General features: G+C 40.7%; 1 protein-coding gene across 1 annotated transcript in view; it reads right to left on the reverse strand.

Moving 5' to 3' along the window:
• Positions 1–25,783, reverse strand: part of LOC306855463 (inactive N-acetylated-alpha-linked acidic dipeptidase-like protein 2) — a 209,077-nt gene that overhangs the window by 47,792 nt on the left and 135,502 nt on the right. Inside the window, exons 3-4 of the mRNA XM_079394206.1 lie at positions 18,030–18,291; positions 6,154–6,273 (exon numbers count right to left, since the gene is read on the reverse strand). Of these exons, the coding sequence (XP_079250332.1) occupies positions 6,154–6,273; positions 18,030–18,291 (382 nt within the window). The remainder of the gene's footprint in view (positions 1–6,153; positions 6,274–18,029; positions 18,292–25,783) is intronic.

Consider the following 25,783-nt stretch of genomic DNA (forward strand, 5'->3'; position numbering starts at 1 on the left):
TTTTCTCCAAATAAGAAAAAATACATGTGCAAATTGTATGAGTTTCTTTAAAAGCACATGGCTTACATAAAATCTTTTATGTATTTATAATTTGAAGGCAAACAAATAACCCTGTTTAGGAAAGGGACATCTTAACTTTCAGAGAATATAATTTATCTTCTTAATATTCTTCTTAGCATCTTAATATTGCAATGAAAACGTATTTAACAGTAATATGTATGTCAACGACAGGGTGGACATATCTTATGCTTTATGCTTCAAATAATGGCCCATAATTATCTAAAAAAAAAAATGTGTGGGAGCTCAGCTAATATGTTTCTATAGTACTCGAGTGTCTACTATTTATGAAATGACAAAGCAAATAGGAAATTAAAAACAACATTTTTGAGTATTGTGAGGGTTGAAAGGCACTCTATGGTGATATTGACCCAATTATAGCACTCATGTTGCCATTGTCTCTTGTTGAGTATTGTCCCTGTAACCTGTTGGTGAGTTCTTGTTTTTGTTTATGCCAAGTCATGTCTGTTTCAAGTCAAGTCTGTCCTTGCCAAGTCAAGTCAAGCCTATATGGATTATGTTTTCATTGTAAATAAAGCTGCACTTGGGTTCTCACTACGTTCACCTCCAGAGAACTATCATTACAACATAACAACTGGGAGCGCTGGGCAGCTCTTCTCACGAGAGCTTCCAACAGCTCTGCCAAATTAGCCAAACCACAGTATCTATCACAGCAACTTACCTTGCCATGGATGGAGGAAATGTCTCTTTTATCTAGTTACAAAAACCATAATATATCACTATATACTTCAGTGTACTTGGTGTTTCTTAGACAGATTTTATCTTTCTTTCTTTTTCTTTTGTGATGCTTGTGTATCCACTGTTATCAGACAAATGAAATAAACAAGCAAGAGTGAAAACTGTGTCTAAAGAGATTTTTTTTTCTAAAAGTCTAAAATAGCTGAAGAAACACCCACATAAAAATCAATGATCTCAAAGCAGAGCAAATAATTCCCAACTTGACTGAATTTGAACTTCACACTCACTTCTCCAGGGGTAAAGAATCAGGATGTAGCCGCCTTACATGGCAGTAGACATTTATATCATCTGAGTCACTTTTCAAAGGTCCCTCTTTGCCTTGAACATCTAGTCGATAATCTTGCTGCGACCGCTAATGGCAGCGTACACCATATGCACAGCGGCACATCATTTATGCTGATGTGCCAGCCGTGTCAGCGGTTAGACTGTGTGTCAAACAGACGGGTATATTTGGTGTGAAGGCAGATGCACCACTGGGTTTTGTGCAAATGAAACTCCCTAGCACCTGACATCCATATGAGAAGCCAGCCAGAAGCAGCTCCCCATGCACGATAAAGATAAACAGGCTTGTAATAGGCTTGGAAATCTTTTCTTTTCAATACAGGAGTTGTTCACAGATAGCAATCAACACCTTGTAGGTATTTCGGTTGCTTGGGAGCGTCAGCCGATGCTGCCACTGTGGATCATACCTCTTGCTAAATGCCAACAAGAGCCAACAACTTGTCCTTCACGGGAATACAAAGGAGCACAACTAAACACACAGCACTTGACATTTACTTACAGTCTCCAATACACACGCTGGCTCATAGAGTATGATAGGAGATGCATCGCTTAGCCAATAATCTTCCTGCTTCTAATTTTTTAATTACTTTTGTCGGAGTGCCGTTATTAAATGCACTGAAATTAAATCTGCTCATGTTCATTTATTCCATTATTGCTCTTCACAAATTTGTTATTAAAATCAATCATTAATTACAACCCAAACTAATTCTTAAAGATACAAAAAAAATCACATACAATAACGAATGGGATTTTTCTAACTTGTTCAACAAAGTTGAACAGCTACTACAATTTTCTAAGCATGACAGGAGTGTAAATTTATTGTTTAAAGCTGTTGGCCTATTTGTGATTTTTCATTCACTCAAAAACCCTAATTTTTTTGTGCCAGAAAAGTGCTTGTCCTACATATATCTACATGTACTTTCCAACCTTCCTTCAAGAGCAAATTTTGAGGGTGACATTAGCGTTAATTCAGAAAAAGACATTCTGTTCTTATCTGTTGATTTACTCAGGGGAGACATTTACAAAAATACAGTAAATGTGTATACTCCTAAAATATTTTCCATTTCAGCACCTTCAGGGGAGGACAGCAACTGTCGTGCACCCTAGGGAAATCTGCTGGGGAAAGTAAGCAAAACAGAAAAGCAAATAGAACGACACCAACAGAACCGAGACAGCCACTTTGGAAAAAACTGTTCTCTGCTACATGTACCCTTGTTCATTATATTACGTCAATGAAACACATACACTATCTTTCAAAGAGAACAGCCTATTTAGATGATTTTTTTGAGACTCTATTCTAAGGTTAAGGGCTTGAATTGAATATTAAAAGGCTTTTGGATTTACCTGACATATTGTTATACTACGCTGTTAGCTATGAATGTTGCATGCTGCCAAGCATAACATCATGAGCCATAATTCTTGTTTTACTGTGAAGAGAGACACAACAAAAGCCCATAAACCTTTTAAAAATCCTATAAAAGTGTTTCTACCAAAACTGAGCTGAATGCTGCAAGTCAAATTTGCTTTAGTATCTTCATTTGGACTGTGTGAGAGTGAGCCGTGCCAGCACTGGAGTGTGCATGGTGACAGAGATGGTAGATTAAGGTATCGGATCAAAAGTGCCATCATTCTCTGGGCTAATTGTCTGAGGAGGAGCAGTCAAAACGCTTGATCCTTGCAGACTGAGCATAAGCACTCGCTTAAAGAAAATCAATAACTCTTCCCAGACAAATGACACTGAGTGCCTGCCTGGTACAGGGCTTGAATTCCTATCAAGAATCTAGTGCTCCCAAAGGTCACTATTACCTGCATCATACAGTCATATCAATGAAATCTATGCTGATGAAATGCACATGTGCAAACTCAGAGACACTTCCTGTCAAAATTCAATGAGTATTATTGAAGAGAAAAACTAAAAGATTTTTATAGTTTTTAAGTTTTCTTTTGTGTTCCACGGACAAATTAGTTTAAAGGTTCTAAACTAATTAAAAGTTCTCTCTGTTAAAGCCTTGCATTACATCATTTCTGTTTCTTTTCAGGAACTCTTTCATGAATTTAGTTGTTTAATAGCATGGTTTGTAGGAGATAAGATATTGCAGCTAGAACTTTTCTGATGACCCCGTCATGGACACTTGAAAAGTATTGCATTTCTACATTCAACAGGAAATTACTTATGTGATATCAAAAGGCTTTTATCTGATTTCATCTTCTAAATGTTCTTATTTGTGCATCCTCGATGGAAGGCACATTTGTGAGTGACATTGAGTACAGCAGTAATGTGAAGACACTGTCCCAGATCTTACTGTGAATTAATCACAAAGCTACTGAATAGCTGAACTCTTATGAAATATGAAAACATGCTTCTACATTATAACCCATCCAGCTTTAATGATTTATTTAGAATTTAGAAAAAGACATCCATTTCTTTGACGTTAAAAAGAATACATGTATATTAAAGATGTTACTATCAGAAGGCACATGTGACCTCTAATACTGAGGTATTTTTTTTTGGTGGTGCTACCCTATAATAATAATAATAATATCCTATAATAATACCCTCCAATAATCTGACTGTCATCATTTATATTTATTAATTTAGCTGAAAAGCCATAAGGCCATCCTATCACATATCAAGGTAAAGACAACAGGCATGTGATATAACGCAGAAGTTTATTGACAGGAAGGGAGATGCAGATCGTGAGGAGCAACGTTAGGTCAGTAGCAAGCACAATGAACAGTCCAATGGGTCTTAGCTGAATACTGAGAGGTGATGTCCTTGCAGGTTTGTGAGAGATCAGGGACCTGGAACGGAGGAGTGCAACGTAGGATAATCATCAGAGGTTCGTAGGAGGATCTAGGGGTAAGTATAAGCACAGGAAAGGAGTCTGGCAGAGTTCAGGGTAGTGAACTGTAGACTGGCCGAAGAGGGAGTGTTGAGAGTGAACAGATATAGACGGGCTTGATGAGGTGCAGCAGGTGCAAGGAATCAGAAGACAGGTGATCAATAATGAGGAGATCGTGAACAGGTGAGTGTCGTGACTGGGCTGGTGACAGAGACTCCCTGACACATCCGATATATAGGCCGTTTCTCAATATGCGTACTTGTCTGTACTTGTGTTCTTGTGGACTTGTGAAACGTCATCAGTTGCTGCCCAAGTACTGTTCCAATTCAAAGTTCACATCTAGCCAAGTCCAGTTCAAATCCCCGGATGTGTTCTTGATCCGCCCCTTTTACCGAGGATGCATCGAGAGGTGACTTGTGCGGACTTGATACGGGCCATAACCCAGAATTCAGTTCGTCCTCCCGTCCTCGAGAGTTCGTTCTTCTGAGTCGAACTTGGCAAGTCCAAACTCGAAAGGACGGAAGTCCAGACTCTGCGAACTTGGTATTGAGAAACGGCCATAGATTAATTTGTTCCTTCATCACAACAGATTCAGAAAAACTCTTGCTCACCAACGGATCATCTTCAGCGAATGGGTGCCATCAAAATGAGATTCCAAATATTGTACATATTGTGCATATTTCTCTCCTGATTCAGATGAGAAGACTTTTTCCACTGGAGAAGGCGCTAACTGATTAACTGAAACTGTGTGAATTACTTGTGGATTATTGTGAAGTTTTTATCAGTTGTTTATACTCTCATTCTGATGGCACCCATTCACTGCAGAGGATCCATTGGTGAGCAACTGATGAAATGCTAAACTTCCCAAAATCTTTTCTGATGAACAAACAAGCTCATTTTCATATTGCATGGCCTGAGGGTAAGTACATTTTCCTCAAATAAATAAATAAATTAAATTAATTAAAAAGCTTTTACTGAATAAAAAATAAAAAATAAAAAAATAAAACTGCATGTGTTGTTTATAGTTATAGACGTTCGCTGAATAAACAAAAATATACACTCTTCATTGAATAAAATATCCCAAAATAAATGAATACATAAAAAGTGATACTGCTTTGCAGGAGCAATATTAAAATAAGTGTTTGCACAACGTGAAATTCTAGTCATTTACTCACCCTCATGGCAGTCCAAACCCATATGACTTTATTAATCAAGAAACACAAGGATGAGGGAGGAGAGGATGGTGATTGGAATAACTGAAGCTCCAAAAAGCACATTAACTACCACAATCTAACTCATCTGTGCAATGTGTTCCAAGTCATTCAATTGATTTGTGTCTAAAATAGGATGAAATTCAAATCTGTATTCACTCAAAGTTGTATTAAATTCTGGCACATACTAGATGTTACAATGTGTTTGCACTCAACACCAAATAAGCACATGAAAGCAGGGAAGAAATGAAACTTAACACACACCACATTGGTCCTTTCATGTATAATCAACACAGTATGAAAATGGATGAGATCTGAGAACGAGTCACATTTACAAAACCTACTTCGAGACCCCCTGCTCGAATGCACAGTAATCATGTATTAGGTTTGAAAATGATTCAAACATTCTAGAGATACTATGAAAAACAAAGCCAACAGGTGTCTTTCCTCAAGTCACCAAATTATAAGATATCACCTGTGCTTTACCCACTAATAAATACCAATTACAATAATCATATTACTTTAATGAAAATATTACTCTAATGATACAAAGACCTGAGTTTGAATTAATTATCTTGGTCAAGGTTTTGAGAGATGGTTTACACTGTTAAGTAATGGTAAATGATATGACTTGAGCTGTAATTATTTATAGCCATAGTTTATTGCTTATAGCCATAATTGTTATGCATTAATCACATATAATGATTTCCCAAACAGCTGCCAGTGATTTCATTAAATGAAATAACTTGCTTAAACCTCTTGTTATGATTAAATGCAACTTTAATAATCACGGATATTTGTTGGTCTAATGAGACTAAGTCAATCTAATTTAGTCAATCATGACTCATGAGTGACTAGCATCTCTTTGAAGGGATTAAATGCATCCACTTACAATTCTGATGGTATTTATCATTTTAAGTTAATTTATTTGTCCTTAACAGTTCAGTGATAATTTTGTCAGATAGACAGACAGATAGATCAACATTAATTTAACAACATACCTTGTACAGCAAAGGTGATTGTCCAAGTTTCAACAGTGCTATTTTATTGGTCACATTTGCACTGGCTTGGACTCGTCTCAAATCCTCTGGGCTCCCATACTGAATGTCCACCACCTCTGCCTGGGAAAAAAAATATTTTTTTTTTAAACATTTACTATTTTAAAATGGTTCAGGCTGACCTCTCTCACTGTCTCTTACTGTATGTGTGTGTGTGTGTGTGTGTGTGTGAGGAATAACAAGTCTCTGATTTGCAATGTTGTGACTCACGTAACTCACCCCATAAAGCTAGTTGTCACATTCATTACAGATAGCAAAGCATGAGTGAAAACAAAGTGAACATCACAGGCTGTGTATAATGGGGGACAAGTACATATATTAGCCAGTGCACTATAAATCACGCACAAACGCAGCATAGATGTCACAGCTCTGAAAATATTCAAGGCAGATTCATAGCAGCTACAGGCCTCGGCGTCCTTTTCGTCATTTAGTCTGCACTAGTAAACAAGACCCCAGTTTGTGAGTTTAAGAAAAGCGCGTGCCTCCGACTGACGAGGGTTGATGAGGTGGGGTCAAACTAAATGCTATTTAAGGCCCGGAGACACAAAGTGGAAATGCATTACCTGAGTTTGATTCATTTTTCTTTGGGCCTAGGGGGAAATGAAAAATGATTCCGGGCAGGAGAGTACATCTAGTTGGTATCACAAAACCACAAGTCCATTGAAAGATGGGATTTATCACTAATGTCTGCATTTACATTAGAAAAGTGTTCCATTTAACCCCAAAGAAGAGGCAGAAAATTGAGAATGGATGAGATTTGCACTGAGAGGCTGTCATTAAGGTAATGAAATTAACGAGGGCACGCATTGCGGTGAACAAATAGCTTTTCTAGAAGAGTGACGGCTCCTTTCACGAGTCATCTCACCTCCGGCGACTCGAAGAAGCTAGAGGAAAATAACAATTGTTTTCACATCTACATGACTGAGGAGCGGAAAGAAATACCCACCCCATAATTAAACATTATTTTGAGGAGAATGTTAAATACCACCCCAATCACGCGGTGCCATTAGAGGCCAGACGGCATGTCCTCTGTGAATAAAAATTGTACATTGCTCAATGCTCAGTTCTTTTTTCATTTTGCAAGAGGCCGTGAAGCATTATTACAGTGAGAAGCTCTTGAAATTTCAAAGGAATTCAAATTGCCCTTCTTGTGTCCATCTGATTGAACTTTTTGTAAATATCCATGTAAGATTACAATTTGAACTATGTTAATACTCCGGCTTTGTCAGGTGTTGCAGAAACATTTCATCATTTCACCGCTTTACTTTTTATATAACACTATCAATGTTAAATGAATACAAATGACCACTCCCAACAGTATAGCTCACGTATCAAAGGAAACACTCAGAACAAGGCGTTTCATGGAGCGCATATAGAGCAGGGTTTTTTTTCTCTCTCTACACTTCTTCATTCATCAGCTACAACATCAAATACTCTGTGCGGCTGATATGTTCTAAAACAATGGCTAATATTAGACATCTATGCAATTCTTTATTTATCAAAAAAAGGCTTAATGTTGTTTGTTTTCAAAGGTTTTTTGTTTGTTTTTTGTGGAAAAAACACACACACACACACACACACATATATATATAGCTATAGTCAAGAAGATAAAGTCCCTTACTCTTAAAATTACTAATTAATGTACAAGTATATGACTCATCAGTAATTATTACTTTAAATGCAGTGGTTCTCATTCAAAGGGCTGAGGCCCACTAGGAGGCATCAGCAAGGGGGCCTCAAGATTACTTTTTTCTTCATTGAATTAATTAAAATAGTGATTAAATAAATAAATGCTATCCTGTAAATCATAAACAGAAAAGTCCTGTAAATTAATTTGCTAAAAATATTCAGTTATGTAAACTTCTGGAATCCTGCATTTAATTTACAGAATCTAAGGTTGTTGTGCCATTTGAATATTACTGTAGGCAATGAGAGGAGCCAAAAAGATTAAGAACCACCATTTTAATGGCTTTGCATTGTAAGCATTAAAGGGAAGCAAAATGCATTAATATGAAACATGTTAATATAGGTCAATGATAAAAATGCAACACTCATTTTTGTATAAAATGGGTGTTTGGCTCAAATAAAAAGTAGAAGACCCATGTCTGTGAGTAGGCCAGAAACAAAAAAGAAAATAAGAGGAACTTTCATTCTCACTACCTAACCTCACTTTCTTCGTAGAGAAATTAAAGGCAGTAATTGCCCAGCGCCTGCACCTGAACATCACTAATATGGTGTGGAGAGAAACAGCCACGGAGCATGGAAGATTTAACTCATCAAAACTAATTACCCTCGGGAGCCCCCTCAAACTTATTACTGACCAGCAGTAAAGCCTCCACTCAAATTACCACAAGCTATTATATTACCTGCAGTTTTCTGTGTTTCTTGTTTAGACTTCAAATGATTTGGCTCTTTGAATTGAGCAAATGCTGGGGACAAAGTGACATTTATAGATTCCTTGAAGAAAAGAAAATGCACAATGGGATTTATTTGTTGACTGTGCTGTGTTATAAAAAAAGGGCATTCTTTGTTGGTACAAGCAAACATTTTCAGCATCATTTGACTGATAATTATCTGTTTCCACATGGTTGACTAAATGAAGATGTCAATATCTGTGCTAACGCACAAATAATTTGTTTTGGGGGAAAAAAATAGATGTGCATTAGTAAAAATTACACACACATTCCTGGTATTATTGTGCATGAATTTTCATCGCATGTTATTCCAAATAAAGTATTAAAAAAAAAATTATAAAAAGGATGAAGGAAGGAAGGAATGACATAAGATAAAAAAATTAATAATAATAAAGTGTAATTAATAGCAGAATTTTAGGTGTAGAAGACTCAAATTAACAAATTGTATTCACAACTCAACTTGTCAGGGTTGTGGGGAGAAGGGATGAGGCGAGGAGTCAGTACTGCAGAGAATGGGCTTTTATTAATGATAAAAATAAACAAAACCAACCAAAACTACCCCGTAGGGGAAAAACAGGACAGCTGGCAGGCTTGGCAAGGCAGGGCACGACAAGGCATGGCAAGGCAAGGCAAGGCAAGGGCAAGGCAAAGGCAAGGCAAGGCAAGGCAAGGCAAGGCAAGGCAAGGCAAGGCAAGGGCAAGGGCAAGGGCAAGGGCAAGGGCAAGGGCAAGGGCAAGGCAAAGGCAAAGGCCGAGCGAACTCGAAATCGCACGCTCCCCAGCAAGAACAAACCTGGAGCTTGAGTGTCCGAACCCCGACACGAAACCAGAACAGAGTCTGAACAAGACAGGAGTGCCGGGATCCGAACACCACGCCCCAACATGAAACAGAGCACGCAGACAAGAGAGCGCGCAGCTCGAGCACACTCGAAGCCGCGCGCTCACCAGAAAACAAGACAAGAAGGGAGTGTCAGGGCTCTGTCACAAACCCATGAATAAACTAGACCGAAGTGACAGAACCCTGACACAACTATGAAACCTGTAATTTAATGCTTCTTTGATTTTACTCAATTTACTGGGGGGAATAAAATACAATTTAAATGAAATCTATCATGACACATTCCTAAAATAGGGCTTGACTCTACATATTTTTCAGTACTTGATTATTACTTTATAATTGGCACAATTAGTTATACTGCTCTGCAGGTCAAAGCTGTCTGTGGATATGTGACTGTGGTAACGCTGTGCATCTCTATGTTTTCAGTGGAAAAGATGATGAATTTTTCAGCCCAGCTGTGGAGTTGGGAGTTGGTAGAAGTACATAATGTGAAATGGCCAGTGACCCATGAGCGGCTCAGGATAGCTGGATGAATCTCTAACGCCTCGGCACGAGAGCCCAGAGGATTTCATCCATCAAGCCAGTCATATTTGTTTTTCCCTGCTGATTTTTAGACATTGCAAATGCAATTTAATTTACCTCAGAGCCTTGTGTATGTGCAGAGTTTTGATGGATGACTTTGACCCCCCCTTGTAGAGTACGGCAAGAAAGACCGACTGTGACTGACTCCAAGAACTTTTTACTGAAGCTTATCCCTGTTAGATGAAGTGTGTCTATCTTGAAACGGATAATGGCAATGCATCTTCCTTAGACATTTCCTGTTCCCTTTAGAGACAGAAAGCATAACCTCTAAAAATAGCTGGAGAATATATCACACACACATGTGTGAAATGGGTTCAGTCTTGCATAATGGATTTGTTTTAACCTTCCAACAGGATGAAGCATTCAGGGCTGTGAAAGTGAGAGTGAGAGCAGAACGCTATGTAACATAATAAAACACGTAATATTAATATGTAATTTAAAGAAATAGTTTTAGCTCAAAGGGATTCTATAGGGAATTTGAACAGAATCACTGTTTTACAGCTGATTACTGAGGCGGCAGCGATTCATTGACCAAGCCATATAACATCAACTCTGCACTGTATATTAAAATCCAAAATATAGTGAAAACACTATTTAATAGCGAAGTAACAAGATACAAGTTAATGTCTTAATCTGCCTAAGCACAAAACACAATATACTTCTCTTTTCAATATAAATAAGATTTTATTTCTATAAACCGAAGACATAAACTAATCTAACACATGAACTCAAGCATTCACGCATTCACACATTGCAGAAAGAGAGAAAGTGAGGAAAGGATGAGTTTAAGAGAATGAAAATGTGATATCCCAAGTTTATAGCAATATGTGCTATTGCATAGACCTGAACAACCATCACTTATTTAACCCTCGCTTTGAGTTTCTCAATGAGGCTAAAATTTATATTAACTGCACCGATTCAGTTAGAACCTGGAGGTTACTTGCTTGCTTTGCTAAGGGAATCCCCTTTGTTGTCGTCCTTACAGGAAAGGGGGTTCCCCGAAGTGGCTGATTGGTTGAGAGTTCAGTAGTCGTTGAAGTGACGTCTTGGGCGTTGGCTGCAGAAGCGGAGTTGGTCTGGTTGAAGTTTGAAACAAGTGCAGTCGGAGCTGAACTTTGCAGCAAACTTACATGAGCACACGAAACTCCACGGAAAGAAAAGAAACTAAAATAAAAAGAATACGAATAAAAGGATGTAATGAGACTAGGTGGTTCCTCTTCAGGAACACGAGCTGCGTCTGGAGACGCTTTGGGGAACGCCTTCAGCGTGACCGGCTCTGAATACAAATTAAATCTGTCCAATGGATGGAGGGACGTCACGGGCGAGGTGACGTAATGACCAGCTGGCATAAAAGCACGTGCGGTGAAACCGGTGAAAGCGCTCTGGATCTCCGTGAGTATGTAGTGTTATCCAGATCTCCGTGAGTATATAGTCTTATCTGTCTGTTTCTAACATGGGAGCAGGGCGCAACACGGGCAGTGTTTTCCTCCTTACAAACGTTTTTGTGTGCGGTGGATGCACACGGCTTGGTGACGTAATGGGGCTCGAGGGGGCTGTTTGTCCGCGCGGGAGCCTTCCTCTGCGCGTGCTTTGCTCCCGAAAGTCCCTCCTCTCCGGAGGTGGGTTCTTTCTTTGGAGTTCCCCGTGGTGCTGGGGAGTGGCGGCGCTCGTGGGGTTCGCGGCTGGATCTGATGGAGGGATCGGAGACGAGCGAGTCTCTATCTCCATCCTCACCTGTCGGATCCCATGACCACTCCCCGAGTTCGGAAGCCTGCCTCGCGGATACTTCCCCTCGGGCAGCGGCCTCTGCGTTTCTCTTGTCTTCCTCCGAGGAGGTTGACATGGGAGGCGCCGAGTATGTTGCACCCCCTCTTTCACCCCAATATGAGGAGCTTGTGGAGTGTCTTGTCGAACCGCAGAGAGGGTTATATGAGGGTACGCGGCAGCAGGTCGGCCTGGCTTATGTCTGCACACCATGGTGGTGTTGTGGGCATGCCAGGCTGACCTGTTCAAGGAGTTGGATGAGGGCGAGGGATTTAGTGCGGAGGACATCCGTGAACTCTGCAAAACTGCTGATTTTGTATCTTTGGTTGACCCTGTCGGATTTAAAGACTCCTCTGGGGTCTTCAGGGTCTTCCTTCTGGACGCCCCACTTTGCCTTCTGGCCTTTTCGGTTCGGGAGGCAGGCAGCGGCGTTCCAGAGGTTTCTCCCTTGCCACTCTCTAGCTCACGCTCTCGCCCAGCAGCCCCTGCTGCGTGCTGGCTCCTCGTATAGGCAAGCTCGCCCCCGCGGGTCGAGGCAGTAAGAAGGGTGCGCGGTCAAGGACATCCCAGCCAAGCAGGCGAAGAGGTCTTCGGCCAAGAAGCCCTGATGTGAGTGGGATCAGGGCTTATGAGGGTAGCCCCGCTGGGGTAGAGCACGATTCACCGCAGCGTATGGTGCTTGTCTTCCCCCAGTGCCCTCAGGAGATCGATCTGCTAACCCTGCCACATATGGTGTTCCAGGGCGCAGCGATCTCCAGCGAGCACATATCTTAGTCTCTTCCGAACCCCAAGAAAAGTGTGCTTTCTCCATTACAGAGAACCACTTATCTGGGGGTAGTGGGGATTCGATCACGGTGCAGGCACGTATGTCTCCTGCTCGGATTGAGTCAATCCTCACGAAAGTCAGGAGGGTAAAAGAAGGCCAGTCACCCACTGTCAAGCAGTTTCAGATACTGCTTGGTCTGGTGGCAGCTGCGTCCAACGTGATACCTATTGGCCTGCTGTACATGAGACCCCTACAGTGGTGGCTCAAGACCAAGGGGTTCTCCCCGAGGGGAAACCCGCTTCGCATGATCAAGGTCACGCGGCGATGCCTACGTGCCTTAGACATGTGGAGACAACCTTGGCTCTTGTCCCAGGGCCCGGTGCTGGGAGCTCCGCGTCGCCGCGTACGCTAGCGATGGACGCATCCTTCACCGGTTGGGGAGCGGTCATGAGTGGCCACCCTGCCCACGGTCTGTGGAGGGGTCATCATCTCGTTTGGAACGTGCTCAGGCTCGAGATGCTGGCCGTGTTTCAGGCTCTGAAATACTTTCTCCCAGACCTAAGAGGTTGCCATGTGTTAGTTCGCACTGACAACACATCGGTGGTCTCTTATATCAACCACCAAGGAGGTCTGCGGTTTGCGCCCCCTGTACAGGCTGGCACACCAGATCCTTGTGTGGGCTATGAGGCAGAGCTCTCCTGGTTGGTCGAGCTAGCATTGCTCCCCTCAACTTTGAGGGTCACCTTTGAGCATGCCACTCCCTTCTGAGCGTCTGAGTTCCCTCTCATGCTGAGAGTTAAGTTCTCCGCTCTCCAGAGCTCTGCCTTGGTAGAGCTAGCATTGCTCCCCTCACTATAGAGGGTCACCTATGAGCATGCTGCTCCCTCCCGGCTCTCCTGTTGGTCGAGCTGGCATTGTTCCCCTCAACTTAGAGGGTCACCTTGAGCATGCCGCTCCCTTCTGAGCATCTAGTTGGCATCTCAATGTGGGAGCAGACAGCCTGTCGAGGCAGGGGCTGTTATCCGGGGAATGGATGCTTCGCACCGAGGTGGTGAAGCAGATCTGGAGAGTGTTTGGCCAGGCTCAGGTGGACCTCTTCGCTACTCAGACAGCACAATATCCCCTCTGGTACTCTCTATGTCATCCAGGTCCGAGGGGCTGGATGCCATGGTACAGACGTGGCCGAGGCTTCGTCTGTACGCCTTTCCCCCGATTGCTCCCCGGAGTTCTGGAGAGAGTGCGCCGGGACGGACTCCGGCTGCTATTAGTAGCCTCGTTCTGGCCGGGCCGAGTATGGTAGTCTCGGACCTGATTTCCCTCCTCGATAGCTCTCCATTGGAGATTCCAGTCAGGAGGGATCTCCTCTCACAGGCAGGAGGCACCTTGTGCATCCCCGCCCGGATTTGTGGAAGCTGTGGGTGTGGCCCCTGAGGGGGCACGGCTCGTAGCCTCCGGTCCCTCAACGAGGTTGTTGAGACCATTCTTCAATCCAGAGCTCCCTCTACGAGGAGACTGTACGCCCTGAAGTGGAGACACTTCACTTCAATGGTGCAGAGATCGCCAGCTCGACCCAGTTAACTGCCCGGTTGGTACAGTGCTGGAGTTCCTGCAGGCTGGACTCTCTGCAGGGTTAGCCCACTCCACCTTGGAAGGTTTTTGTGGCTGCAATTTCGGCCTACCACACCCTTCTTGGTGAACAGTCAGTGGGCAGACACCCGCTAGTTACACGTTTCCTCCGTGGTGCACTGAGGCTAAGGCCTCCAGTACGGTCCCGGGTCCCCCCTTGGAACTTGGCTGTGGTATTGATGCTCTCTGAGCCTGTTGAGGAGATCTCAGATGAAGACCGTGTTTCTTCTGGCGATTTCATCTCTAAGAGAGTTGGGGATTTGCGGCCCTGTCAGTGGCCCCTTCTCACTTGGACTTTGCGAAGTTCCTTCGGTCATGCTACAACCTGTCGTACTGCAGGCCTTTAGTCCTCCTCCCTTTCGGCAGCCTGACCAGCTAAAGCTTAACTGTATACGCATACGTCCACAGAGCTGCCATGTGGAGAAGGGCAGCCCAATTGCTGATTTGCTATGGTCCCACTGAGAGAGGTCTTCCTGCTTCAGGCAGACCCTCAGCGGTGGATTGCAATGCCATTCATTGGCCTATGAGTCCTCTGACCGCCCCTCGCCGATGGGAGTCTAGGCTTATTCCATGAGAAGTGTGGCGGCCTCCAAGGCCTCTCTCGCAGGTGTCCCAATCAGGACATCTGCAACGCTGCGGTATGGTCTACACACCTGACTTTTGTCAGGTTGTCTATGGCCTGGACATGCGGGCCACTCCAGGCACTTCTGTTCTCGCGCCCTAGATGTGCTCCGTACGGATACACACGGGGCAGGGATTGGGAAGTCTGGTGCCATGGGTATCTCGTTCCCCAAAGCGTCTCCAGACGCAGCTCGAGTTCCTGAAGAGGAACGTCTTAGGTTATGTATGTAACCCCAGTTCCTCGAAGGAATGAGACGCTGCTTCGTGAGGCCACACTTCTGGCATCCCTGCCAGCGCTTGCTTCAGTTTAGAAGCTGACGCCGGTTTCACCGCACGTGCTTTTATGCCAGCTGGTCATTACGTCACCTCGCCCGTGACGTCCCGCCATCCATTGGACAGATTTCCTTCGTATTCAGAGCCGCTGAAAGCGTTCCCCAAAGCGTCTCCAGACGCAGCGTCTCGTTCCTTCGAGGAACTGGGGTTACATACGTAACCTAAGACGTTTTTCTTCTCATTGTGGTAGCAGCTGGCACGTGGGCCAGAGCACGCTCAAAGAGCAGCGTCAAAACGCAGTGGCAAAAGAGAAGAAGAGGAGAGAGAAGAAGAGTTTGATGGTGTCCTGAGTTTTTCAACTCGGCTTTCAGACCGTCCCATATGGACGTCTTGACCAATTAGATACTGTCCTTGCTTGGGGTGTTTCTCTGTTCCTCCACCCGATCAATAAATCAACATGTTATCTGTTCAGTCAGAGGTCTGAAATTTACAGGATCTTGCAAAGTATACTTTTGAACATGATTTCTATAACAAGACTATGATGCATTTGACAAAGATTTGATTGGAAGAAACATTTAAAGCATGATTTTTAAAACTCATACATACAAACACGCATCTGAATGCTTCAGCTATTCAATAGTGATTAAAAAACCATACATATTATTTGATTAAAACATGATAATCTAATGTGTGGGTTACAAACATAATATAGGTTATTTCTATGCAGAGAAATAATTCATAAGTCCTTTGAAGATGATTTTTAGTGCATATGAAAATATTGTCTCTGTGTGGTTCTATGGAGAATAAGAGGCATGTTCTGTGACGACCAGAGAGAGGTTAAAAGGTCTCCTAAGGAATTGCAGTCTAAGTCTTTGTCTTGTATGGGAGGAGACCTGCCCAAGAGAGTCGTGATTACTTGCCCCAAATTTGACAGTCTCCTTCCTGAATTGGAATTATCAATAAGTGTTCTTTTGTCTCAAGGTTGTAAGCTGTTCTGTGAAAGAAGCTTGCTGGTTAGTTTGCTTGCTTCAGACTAGTTGGTGCTAGGATTTGGACAGATTTATGACATTGTCCTGTTACAGCTTTGAGGCCCCTCTTTGTGGAATCTCAGCTTCTCATGTTTCGATGTTCTGATCGAATCTTAAATTTGTCTGATTCAGTCTCTGATATCCTACAGCTAATTCAGCTGCAACTGCATTTATTGTGCAGTACAGTCAATAATACAAAAGGTCAACAAGCAACTTTGTAATCCATTATTCTTGTTACTCTATTAAAAATGATAAAACAGTTAGTTCAAGTCCTCAAAATTGATTGGTTGAGTGGCATTCCTGTGCTGATATTTATTGTGACTAACATTTATTTTCATGATGTTTCAGACCAGAGTATGTGAGTAGTGTGAAGTGGAATAAAGCAGGGATTTTTACCTGGAATGAAGCTAAAAAACGTGGAAGTTTAACTTGTAGTGTGGGGTGGTTGGGTTGGGTGGTGCTTGGATCAGGGTTTTCACTCACCAGTGAGCAGGAAATGGAAAACCAGGAATGGAACAGGTGTGATTATGGCGATCGTTAAGCATTAAAACGGATGCTGTTCCACTAACATCCTCAGTTTCAGTTTATGTGCTGCTTGACGACTTGCAAAGTTTTGACTTTTTTGAATAATTTTCATTGTTGGGGCTGGGTTAAATAAAGAAACCAAGTTACTGAAACATACATTAACCTTAAGCTCTGTAAGGCTGCATTTATTTAATCAAAAATAAAGTAAAATTGTCATACTGTGAAATATTATTACCATTTTAAAATGACTATTTTCAATTTTAATATCTTAAAAAATGTAATTTAGTCTTCTGATGAAAAACTTCAGAACTTTCTGCATCATTAATCCAGTCTTCAAAGTCACATTATCCTTTGGAAATAATTCTAATATCTGATATTAGATAATATGTCTTCTTATTATCAATGTTGGAGACTATTGTGCTGCTTATAATTTTTTTGTGAAAACCATTATCCTTTTTTATTTGACAATATTATTTTATTTATTTTTGTATTATTAAAACATTGTAAATTCCTTTACTGTCACTTTTGATCAGTTTAATAGATCCTTACTGAATTAAAGTATTAATTTCTTAAACAAAATTCAGGCAAATTGGGTTACACTGAAAAACTTAAAGAAAAAAAATAGTATGGGTTACAATATTTATAAATAAATCTTTGAAGTAACATCTGCAAATGACCACATTTTAGGTTTCGTTTGCATAATCTAATGCATTTAAGGGTGTGTACACGTGGCAGGTGCAGTTTATGTCTGCACGTTAAGTGTGAACGCTGCCATTCAAACCTTAGTGCACACCAAACAAGTGGCCTGAGACCCACCTTTTCATGTTTTGAACCAAAGACATCTAAACGAAACAAGATGTGACCGAGATGTGAACAAGAATGACAAAATGCTCAAGCACACCTAGTTCTTCTTGTCATAGAAGTAATGCTGGCCAGTACAGTTTGGTACAGATCTTGTATATGTGTGCAGTAACTCCTGGCACTGTTTTGACTCCTTTGCATATTTTATAAGCTCTTTGTGAGTTATAAGCTGGTAAAAATGCCACATGTACACACAAACAACTAGCACATGAAACCCAGCACACAGCATTTTTTTTAATTGTTGGGAATATTTTTATGCCTTTTGTTTTGTATCTTAGGTTTGATGTTGACAGTGTGAATGCTAAGCGAATCGGGACTAAATGTGTCGTTTTCTTTTTTGGTCCAAAAGAATCAATAGAGAAATAAACTACAAGCTGATTACAATATGAAGGGTTGATATTATCACATTATACTTTTTTTTCAATGTTCTGGACCCATAGCTAATATTTCAATCGCAATCGTTCGTATGTCATTGATCACTTGAGTATATACTTGAGTACAACTGTAAACATGTAACTCACCGCTAGATTTCCCATAGCCGAATAGGCTGCATATGCAAATGGTTCAGTCGTAGATGCGAACGTCTGGTCACACCTCGCTCCGCTGGGCAGGTAACACTGGTTTTCACTTATATCGGTGATCGTGCTGAGGGCGGGTCCGGGATAGCTCAGCAGAGCCATGTGATTGGTCACCTGGACATCTTTTAATCCAAGCTCCTGCCACCGCTGAGCGATGTACCGGACCTTGGACTCTTCCGTGAGATCAGACAAGCTGTCAAAGTCCCTGTGTCGAAGCAGACAAAACAGCAAGGAAACAATAAATGCCTCAAGGATTTTGAAGGCTCCCTTCACGACCCAACAACAAGACGACACTTAACAAAGCATTGATGAATATGCGCGAGCCTCATTATCATTAGCGTAATTAGCACATTGTTGACTTTAGGTTAACATTTGTTTCCCTCAAAGGTATTTACATGGTCTATTGACGTGAAGCTGCAGCTAGAAACGAGGGACAGAAACGGAGAGACGGCCTCCATAATTCATATTCCGGACAAGCTTCAGTTAATGTAACTGATGAATATGGCAGTACAGGGAATCAATTATCTCTTGAACAAACGGATGCACTATTAAAAAAGTATTGCCGGGAGAGAGAGTAAATTAGCAACAGACGGTTAAACATGAGAGAGAGAAATGAAGCGCTTCTAAGGTGCTCGGCTTGGCTTCGCTTATTTCTTACCCGTCACGGCACGTGGAAGGCACAAAGAGAAACACATCGTTATCTTGTAACTTGGAAACTTTAAGAGCTCTGAGGCCCATCAACATGCCAAAGCTCACTCTGTGATGTTATAGGAGAAACACAGCAGACCTGCCCATTCTCTCAATCTTCAAAACAAAGTGAGCCATGAGCCACCAGAAACTATAAATCATTGAATTGCACTTTTTTCCTCTTTATTCACCATGATGAATTTGCACAAGTTGATCATTGCCACGACACCTTTAATATCCTCTACCCAGACGCAAACTGGGACAGATTGTTCCTCTTCTACACTAACAAACAGTTTTCTATTTTAGTTCTATAACAGTTCTCTATTATAAGCTTTTTTCGTTGAAAAAAAAAAAAACAAAACAAAAAACTAATCAAAACAGAAAAGCGAAAACATCCTGCCACATTTGTACTGCCTCATATGAAAAATACAGACTAAATCAACAATGTCTGGTCTGCTTTCTACTAAGAGTTGTTTTATACACAACAAATATTCTTTACTAAATTCTAATCTCTGTTGTGTTGCTGTCTTGCAAGTGCTATGTGTAAAAAGGAGGTTTCACAGGATGTTTTCTTAGCTAAAGTTATTTACTTGAGAACATTTCTTGACTGAACTTTGATCAGTTGACTACTTAGATGAAGTACAATGATTTCAGTTTTACTAATAGTGCAAATTAGTCAGTATTGAGTGATTTAGCCTATGTTTTCTATCAGAAATATTGTAGGGTCACACAGACCTCAATAAAAACACAATTAATCACAAGATCAGAATCCAAGAAGCTGCTAAACTTGACCAGAAAACAAGTAATTAATATAAATAAATCACACAGATATTCAAATGACTAATTATTCATGCCCATAGCGGGTGCAAAGCCACACAAAACCAAAACAAATTCTAAAACACAAAACAAAAATAAAACACTAAACACACACACACACACACACACACACACAAAAATCACAAAAATCTAACCTTTCATTGAACTAAAACAATTGAAAATGGGGGAACATCTCATTATGAAATAAATGTTTTTCTCAAATACACGTTGGACACAATTATTGGTACCCCCTCTCTGAAGTATATTCCCATTCATATTCACAATTTTGAGCACTCCAGGGTGATTATGAATATGAAATTATCCAGCCATGGTTTCCTGTTTCACAGAAATATAAATAGGAGGGAAAACAAAGCCCAAAATCCCTTAATCATCCATCACAATGAGAAAAACCAAATAATATATTTCTGATGTACAGCAAAAGATAATTAAGCTTCAAAAATTAGTGAAGTGGCTTTAAGGAAAGAGCTAGAGCAGTGAAAATTCCCATTTCCACCATCAGGGCAATAATTAAGAATTTCCAATCAACAGAAAATGCTACGAAACTGCCTGGAAGAGGACGTGTGTCTGTATCGTCCTAATGCACGGTGAGGAGGATAGTTTGAGTGGCTAAAGGCTGTCCAAGGATTTAATAGAAAGACGGAGAATTGCAGAAAGGAGAATTGCAGAAAATAGTTGAGTCTCGGGGTCAGAAAACCTTAAAAAAATGGTCAAACAGCCCTTACATCACCACATGTTGTTTGGGAGGGTTTCAAGAAAAATTCTCCTAGCTCATCTAAAAACAAACTCCAGCCTATTTAGTTATCAGACACGACTGGAACTTCAAATGGGACTGGCTTCTATGGTCAGATGAAACTAAAAAAATGAGCTTTTTAGCAGCAAACACTCAAGATGGCTTTGGTGCACACAGGGATAAAAAGTACCCCATGTGTACAATGAAATATACTGCTGTATTTTTGATGTTGTGTGCCTATATTTCTGCTGGAGGTCCTGGACATCTTGTTTAGACACATGGCATCATGGATTCTATCAAATACCAACAGATAAAAAAATCAATAAGAGACTGACTCTGTTAGAAATCTTATAACGGGCCATGTTTGGATCTTCCAACCGTACAATAATCCAAACACAAACCTCAAAAATGGGTCACTGAGCACAAAACCAAGCTTCTGCTGGCCATTCCAGTCCTCTGACCTGAACCCTGTAGAAAAAGGAGTGAGGTGAACTGAAGAGAAGAAGCACCGTCATGAAGCTGGGAATCTAAAGGATCTGGAGTGATTCTGGATGAAGGAATGATCTCTGATCTCTTGTCAGGTGTTCTCTAACCTCATCAGGCATTATAGAAGAACATTCAGAGCTGTTAAACTGGCAAATGGAGGTTTCAAAAAGTATTGAATAAAAGGGTGCCATTAATTGTGGCCAACGTGTATTTGAGAAAAACATTTATTTCATTATGATATTTCCCCCCATTTTAAATTCTTATTATCCAATGAAAGGTTAGATTTTTGTGAATTTTTTTAAATAAAAGATCAAAAGCATTAACAATGCAGATTGATTTTCATAGCCTTCTTTGATAATATTTACGAAGGGTGAGAAGCTAGAAGGAAACTTGCAAAACTGCTTGCTTCCATAACGGTGGCACATTAAGCAGGAATACCAATGTGAGGGAATTAAAAAAACATTATTTTAAAATGAATATATAGTATGTTATTTTCTGGTATGTTTTTTTTCTCATATGGACAGAAAAGTTTTAAATTCCCTCACGTTGGTATTCCTTCTTAAAAATGCACCACCGTTACGGAAGTAAGCAGTTTTGCAAAGTTTCCTTCTAGCTTCTCAAGCACAAGACTCATCCAGTGATTCAAGAGAGCGGACAAGCGGTTCAGCCCCACATTGAGCCACTGTGACCTGACAGAATGTGTCCAATCCCTCACGGCTGTGCATGGGTGTCTGGGTAATCTAATTAAAAGCGTGCTCTGCATGAGTGGAGATTATCATTCCTAACCTCTCTCAGGTAATGCTCCAACCTCCACCCCCACTGCAGCTGGCACAAGACTTAAATAGTAACCCAGGACATTATTTATGGAGGAACCATTCCCCCTAATGATTGTGTGACCAATTTTAAAGCGACCAGTTTGAAAAGAATTACAAAGAAATGTCACTTCTTGGTGAATTAGAATGAGTCTACACTTAAAAGTCTGGGATAAGTATGGAATAACTTCTATTTTTTTTTGGAAATAACATTGACTCATTTGCAATTAAAAGTAATTAGCAAATTAATGGAAAATTTAAGTTATCATATATTCATAGAGGAATCCATATTAAAATACACAGTCCATGTTTAACTATTTCTATTTACAATTTGTCATGAATCCGGTCCATGAACTTCCGTTCACTCACCACCAGAGGTCATTCGCTCACCACATTGACTCTTGCACTACACCACTGTTGCACGTCACCTCTGGACTAAAATTCCCATCATCCATTGCACTGACAACACACAGCTGTCTCACATTGCTCTGATTACACAGCTGATCACACAATCACACACGCTGTATAAGGCTTGGACTTCCTCTCTGTCATTGCCGAGTATTGTATACCGTATATCACTCTCCTAGTGATAGCTACTCTGCGGAGCCCACCTAGTTGTTGTAGTCTTGCCTTGCCTGTTTTCTAGTGTTTTGATTCTTGCCCGTGTTTCCTGGATTTTCCCTTTGCCTTGCCATTCGGACTCTGTTTGCACCTCTCTTGGACTATTGCTCATGTACCTGGATTATCTCTCTGCCTTGCCCTGTTGGATATTGTTCGCCGATCGTCGACCCACGCTTGCCCTAGGATTACTCTTTGTCTTGCCTGTGATGTTCCTGTTTGCCATTGCATGAACCTTGCTTGTTTTGTGACCTCGCCTTTGAATAAAGCCTTGCAAATGGATCCACACGTCTCATGTCTTGTTTGCCCTGTTACAAAATTAAAGACCTGTTAAACATTTACATTTACACACATTTACATTTATTCATTTAGCTGACGCTTTTATCCAAAGCGACTTACAATTGCTATATATGTCAGAGGTCGCAGGCCTCTGGAGCAACTAGGGGTTAAGTGTCTTGCTCAGGGACACATTGGTGTCTCACAGTGGATTCGAACCCGGGTCTCTCACACCAAAGGCATGTGTCTTATCCACTGCGCCATCACCACCACCACCGTTCATTCATTCATTCATTCAAAGATAAACATTTTTATCTTTGAATGAATAAATGAATGACTGAATACATGACTGAATGAATAAGTAAATATATAAATAAATGTATGTTCAGAAATATTTCCCTTTTTCATCCAAAAATTCAGATTCAACGTTTTCATAAAATATTTAGCAGCACAACTGTTTTTTGTTGTTGTTTTTTTTACATTTATAAAATAATATTATTTAACATTAATAATAATAAATGTTTCTTGAGCAGCAAATCAGCATATTAGAATGATTTCTGAAGGATCATGTGACACTGAATACACTGAATGAATCTGACTGGAGTAATGATGATGAAATTTCAGCTTTACAATCACAGGAATATATTAGGACTAAAATAAAATAAATAAATAACAATCAATCAATCAATAATGATAACTAAGCGTAAACAAATGAAAAGAAAACTAAAAGGTAAAAATGAGATTAAAAAAGGAGCCGTATCTGTAAAGGTGAAGGCCCAGAACAGATTTTTAGTATGTAGAAGAAAAGTTTGAATGATTCTGCCTGAATTAAATGGGGAAGTTTAATACAATAGAGTTAAAGCTTTAATACAAACCAGTAGAGAATGATTGAGAAATATCAATACAGCACTGCCTTGCAGCCACTATAATTGATGTAGAAAATGAACCACTACATTTAATTAGTGTTAACCTGAAACTAACCTGAAAGTTCCTCATAAATCTGTATCACTGTGGTTACACATCTCCCATTTATTAAATTAAACCAAATCCATTTATAGCAATTAAAAATAAAAAATTAAAATTAAAATAGTGGGATGGCTTTGTATGTTAATTAAATGCTCAAAAAGACAAATACATTCACTTCTTTATTAAGCTCTTCAGAGTTGTGCTATAGGTATTGAAATAAAAAAATGGAATTCATTATGACTAATAATGAGGAAGAACCAAATTGCCTATCACAGCTATGCTGATGATACTCAGATTTACCTAGCCTTATCTCCAAATGACTACAGCCCCATTGACTCCCTCTGCCAATGCATTGATGAAATTAACAGTTGGATGTGCCAGAACTTTCTTCAGTTAAACAAGGAGAAAACTGAAGTCATTGCATTTGGAAACAAAGATGAAGTTCTCAAGGTGAATGCATACCTTGACTCTAGGGGTCAAACAACTAAAAATCAAGTCAGAAATCTTGGGGTGATTCTGGAGACAGACCTTAGTTTTAGTAGTCATGTCAAAGCAATAACTAAATCAGCATACTATCATCTCAAAAATATTGCAAGAATTAGATGTTTTGTCTCCAATCAAGACTTGGAGAAACTTGTTCATGCCTTTATCACCAGCAGGGTGGATTACTGTAATGGTCTCCTCACCGGCCTTCCCAAGAAGACCATTAGACAACTGCAGCTCATCCAGAACGCTGCTGCCAGGATTCTGACTAGAACCAGAAAATCTGAGCATATCACACCAGTCCTCAGGTCCTTACACTGGCTTCCAGTTACATTTAGGATTGATTTTAAAGTACTTTTACTCGTTTATAAGTCACTCAATGGCCTAGGACCTAAATATATTGCTGATATGCTCACTGAATATAAACCAAACAGACCACTCAGATCATTAGGATCGAGTCAGTTAGAAATACCAAGGGTTCACACAAAACAAGGGGAGTCTGCTTTTAGCTATTATGCGGCCCGCAGCTGGAACCAGCTTCCAGAAGAGATCAGATGTGCTAAAACATTAGCAACATTTAAATCAAGACTCAAAACTCACCTGTTTAACTGTGCATTTGAATGAGCACTGTGCTGTATGTCCGAACTGACTGCAATACATTTTATGTATAATCATTTTCTTTAAATTTATTTTAAATCATTTTATGACATATTAACATATTCTTATTTCCATGTTTTTATTGATTTTAATGTCTATTTCACTTTCTTTTATGTAAAGCACTTTGAATTACCACTGTGTATGAAATGTGCTATATAAATAAACTTGCCTTGCCTTGCCTTGCCTATGACTGTCCTCACATTCATTTTTGCATCAAAACACATGACTTGAAGTGAAACAAATCAGGCAAATTAATCGGTAACACTTGGTGACATACGTTAACTCATTACTCAGTCACTCAATACCTCCACAGTCTTTCCACTGACCAATCCCAAAAGAGATCAGAGCTGAAGACTGCAAAACTAATCACCAATCCTACTGGTCACAGCTTGACCAAATCCAGCCTCTTGTGGAGCAGCGTTTGTGGAGGTGCTATCCACAGCACGACCTGATGATTGATGCTTTCTCCTCCGCCTGGAGAAAAGATCAGTCACTGCCTCACACAAGCCCTGCTCACGGCTGACGCCGCTGGCTAGAAACAAGAGGAGTCTGCAAACCCTTGCAACGGCAGATCCTTAGCTCAGCACCATCTGTTACTGAGACTAATATAGACATCAGGAGAGGAGCCTTGCTCTCTTGTCAAGCAACAAAAATCAGCCATTTTCACACAGGAAGCCTGTCAACAAAGCAGTCAGATGAGGCTTTATTTCTCCAAGTTTCAAAGCAATTATCCTATCAGAATGAATATGCCCAAGTCAAACTGCAATAATTCCCTTTGTTAGAAACACACCTCGAAATTGTGCTTTTGTGCGAGCATTCTCCTTCTTTATGTTGAGCAAATACAAGTGGAGGAATTAATCCCTAGCCTCTTTAATTAAATACGGTTGAGCGGAAATGATTGACAGCTGAGGTATCTTGCAGGTGGTCACCTGGGTTTTGCTTGGGTGAGGCTATATGTTATCCGGGTGGCTATTGAACTGTGGCGGTGCTATTATGGTTGATAACACTGGTGGTACTGAGTCCCACACCATATAAAAGCGCTTGGCTTTTTTTGTCCCCAAGGGTCCTTGAAGGGGCCATAGTGTGTTAGAGAGCCTAACAAAGAGAAAGATAGGAGATATCTTTGCAAGCTTTCACTCCGTTAA

The sequence above is a fragment of the Barbus barbus genome (genome assembly GCF_936440315.1).
Source record: "Barbus barbus genome assembly, chromosome: 35".
NCBI lineage: Eukaryota > Metazoa > Chordata > Actinopteri > Cypriniformes > Cyprinidae > Barbus > Barbus barbus.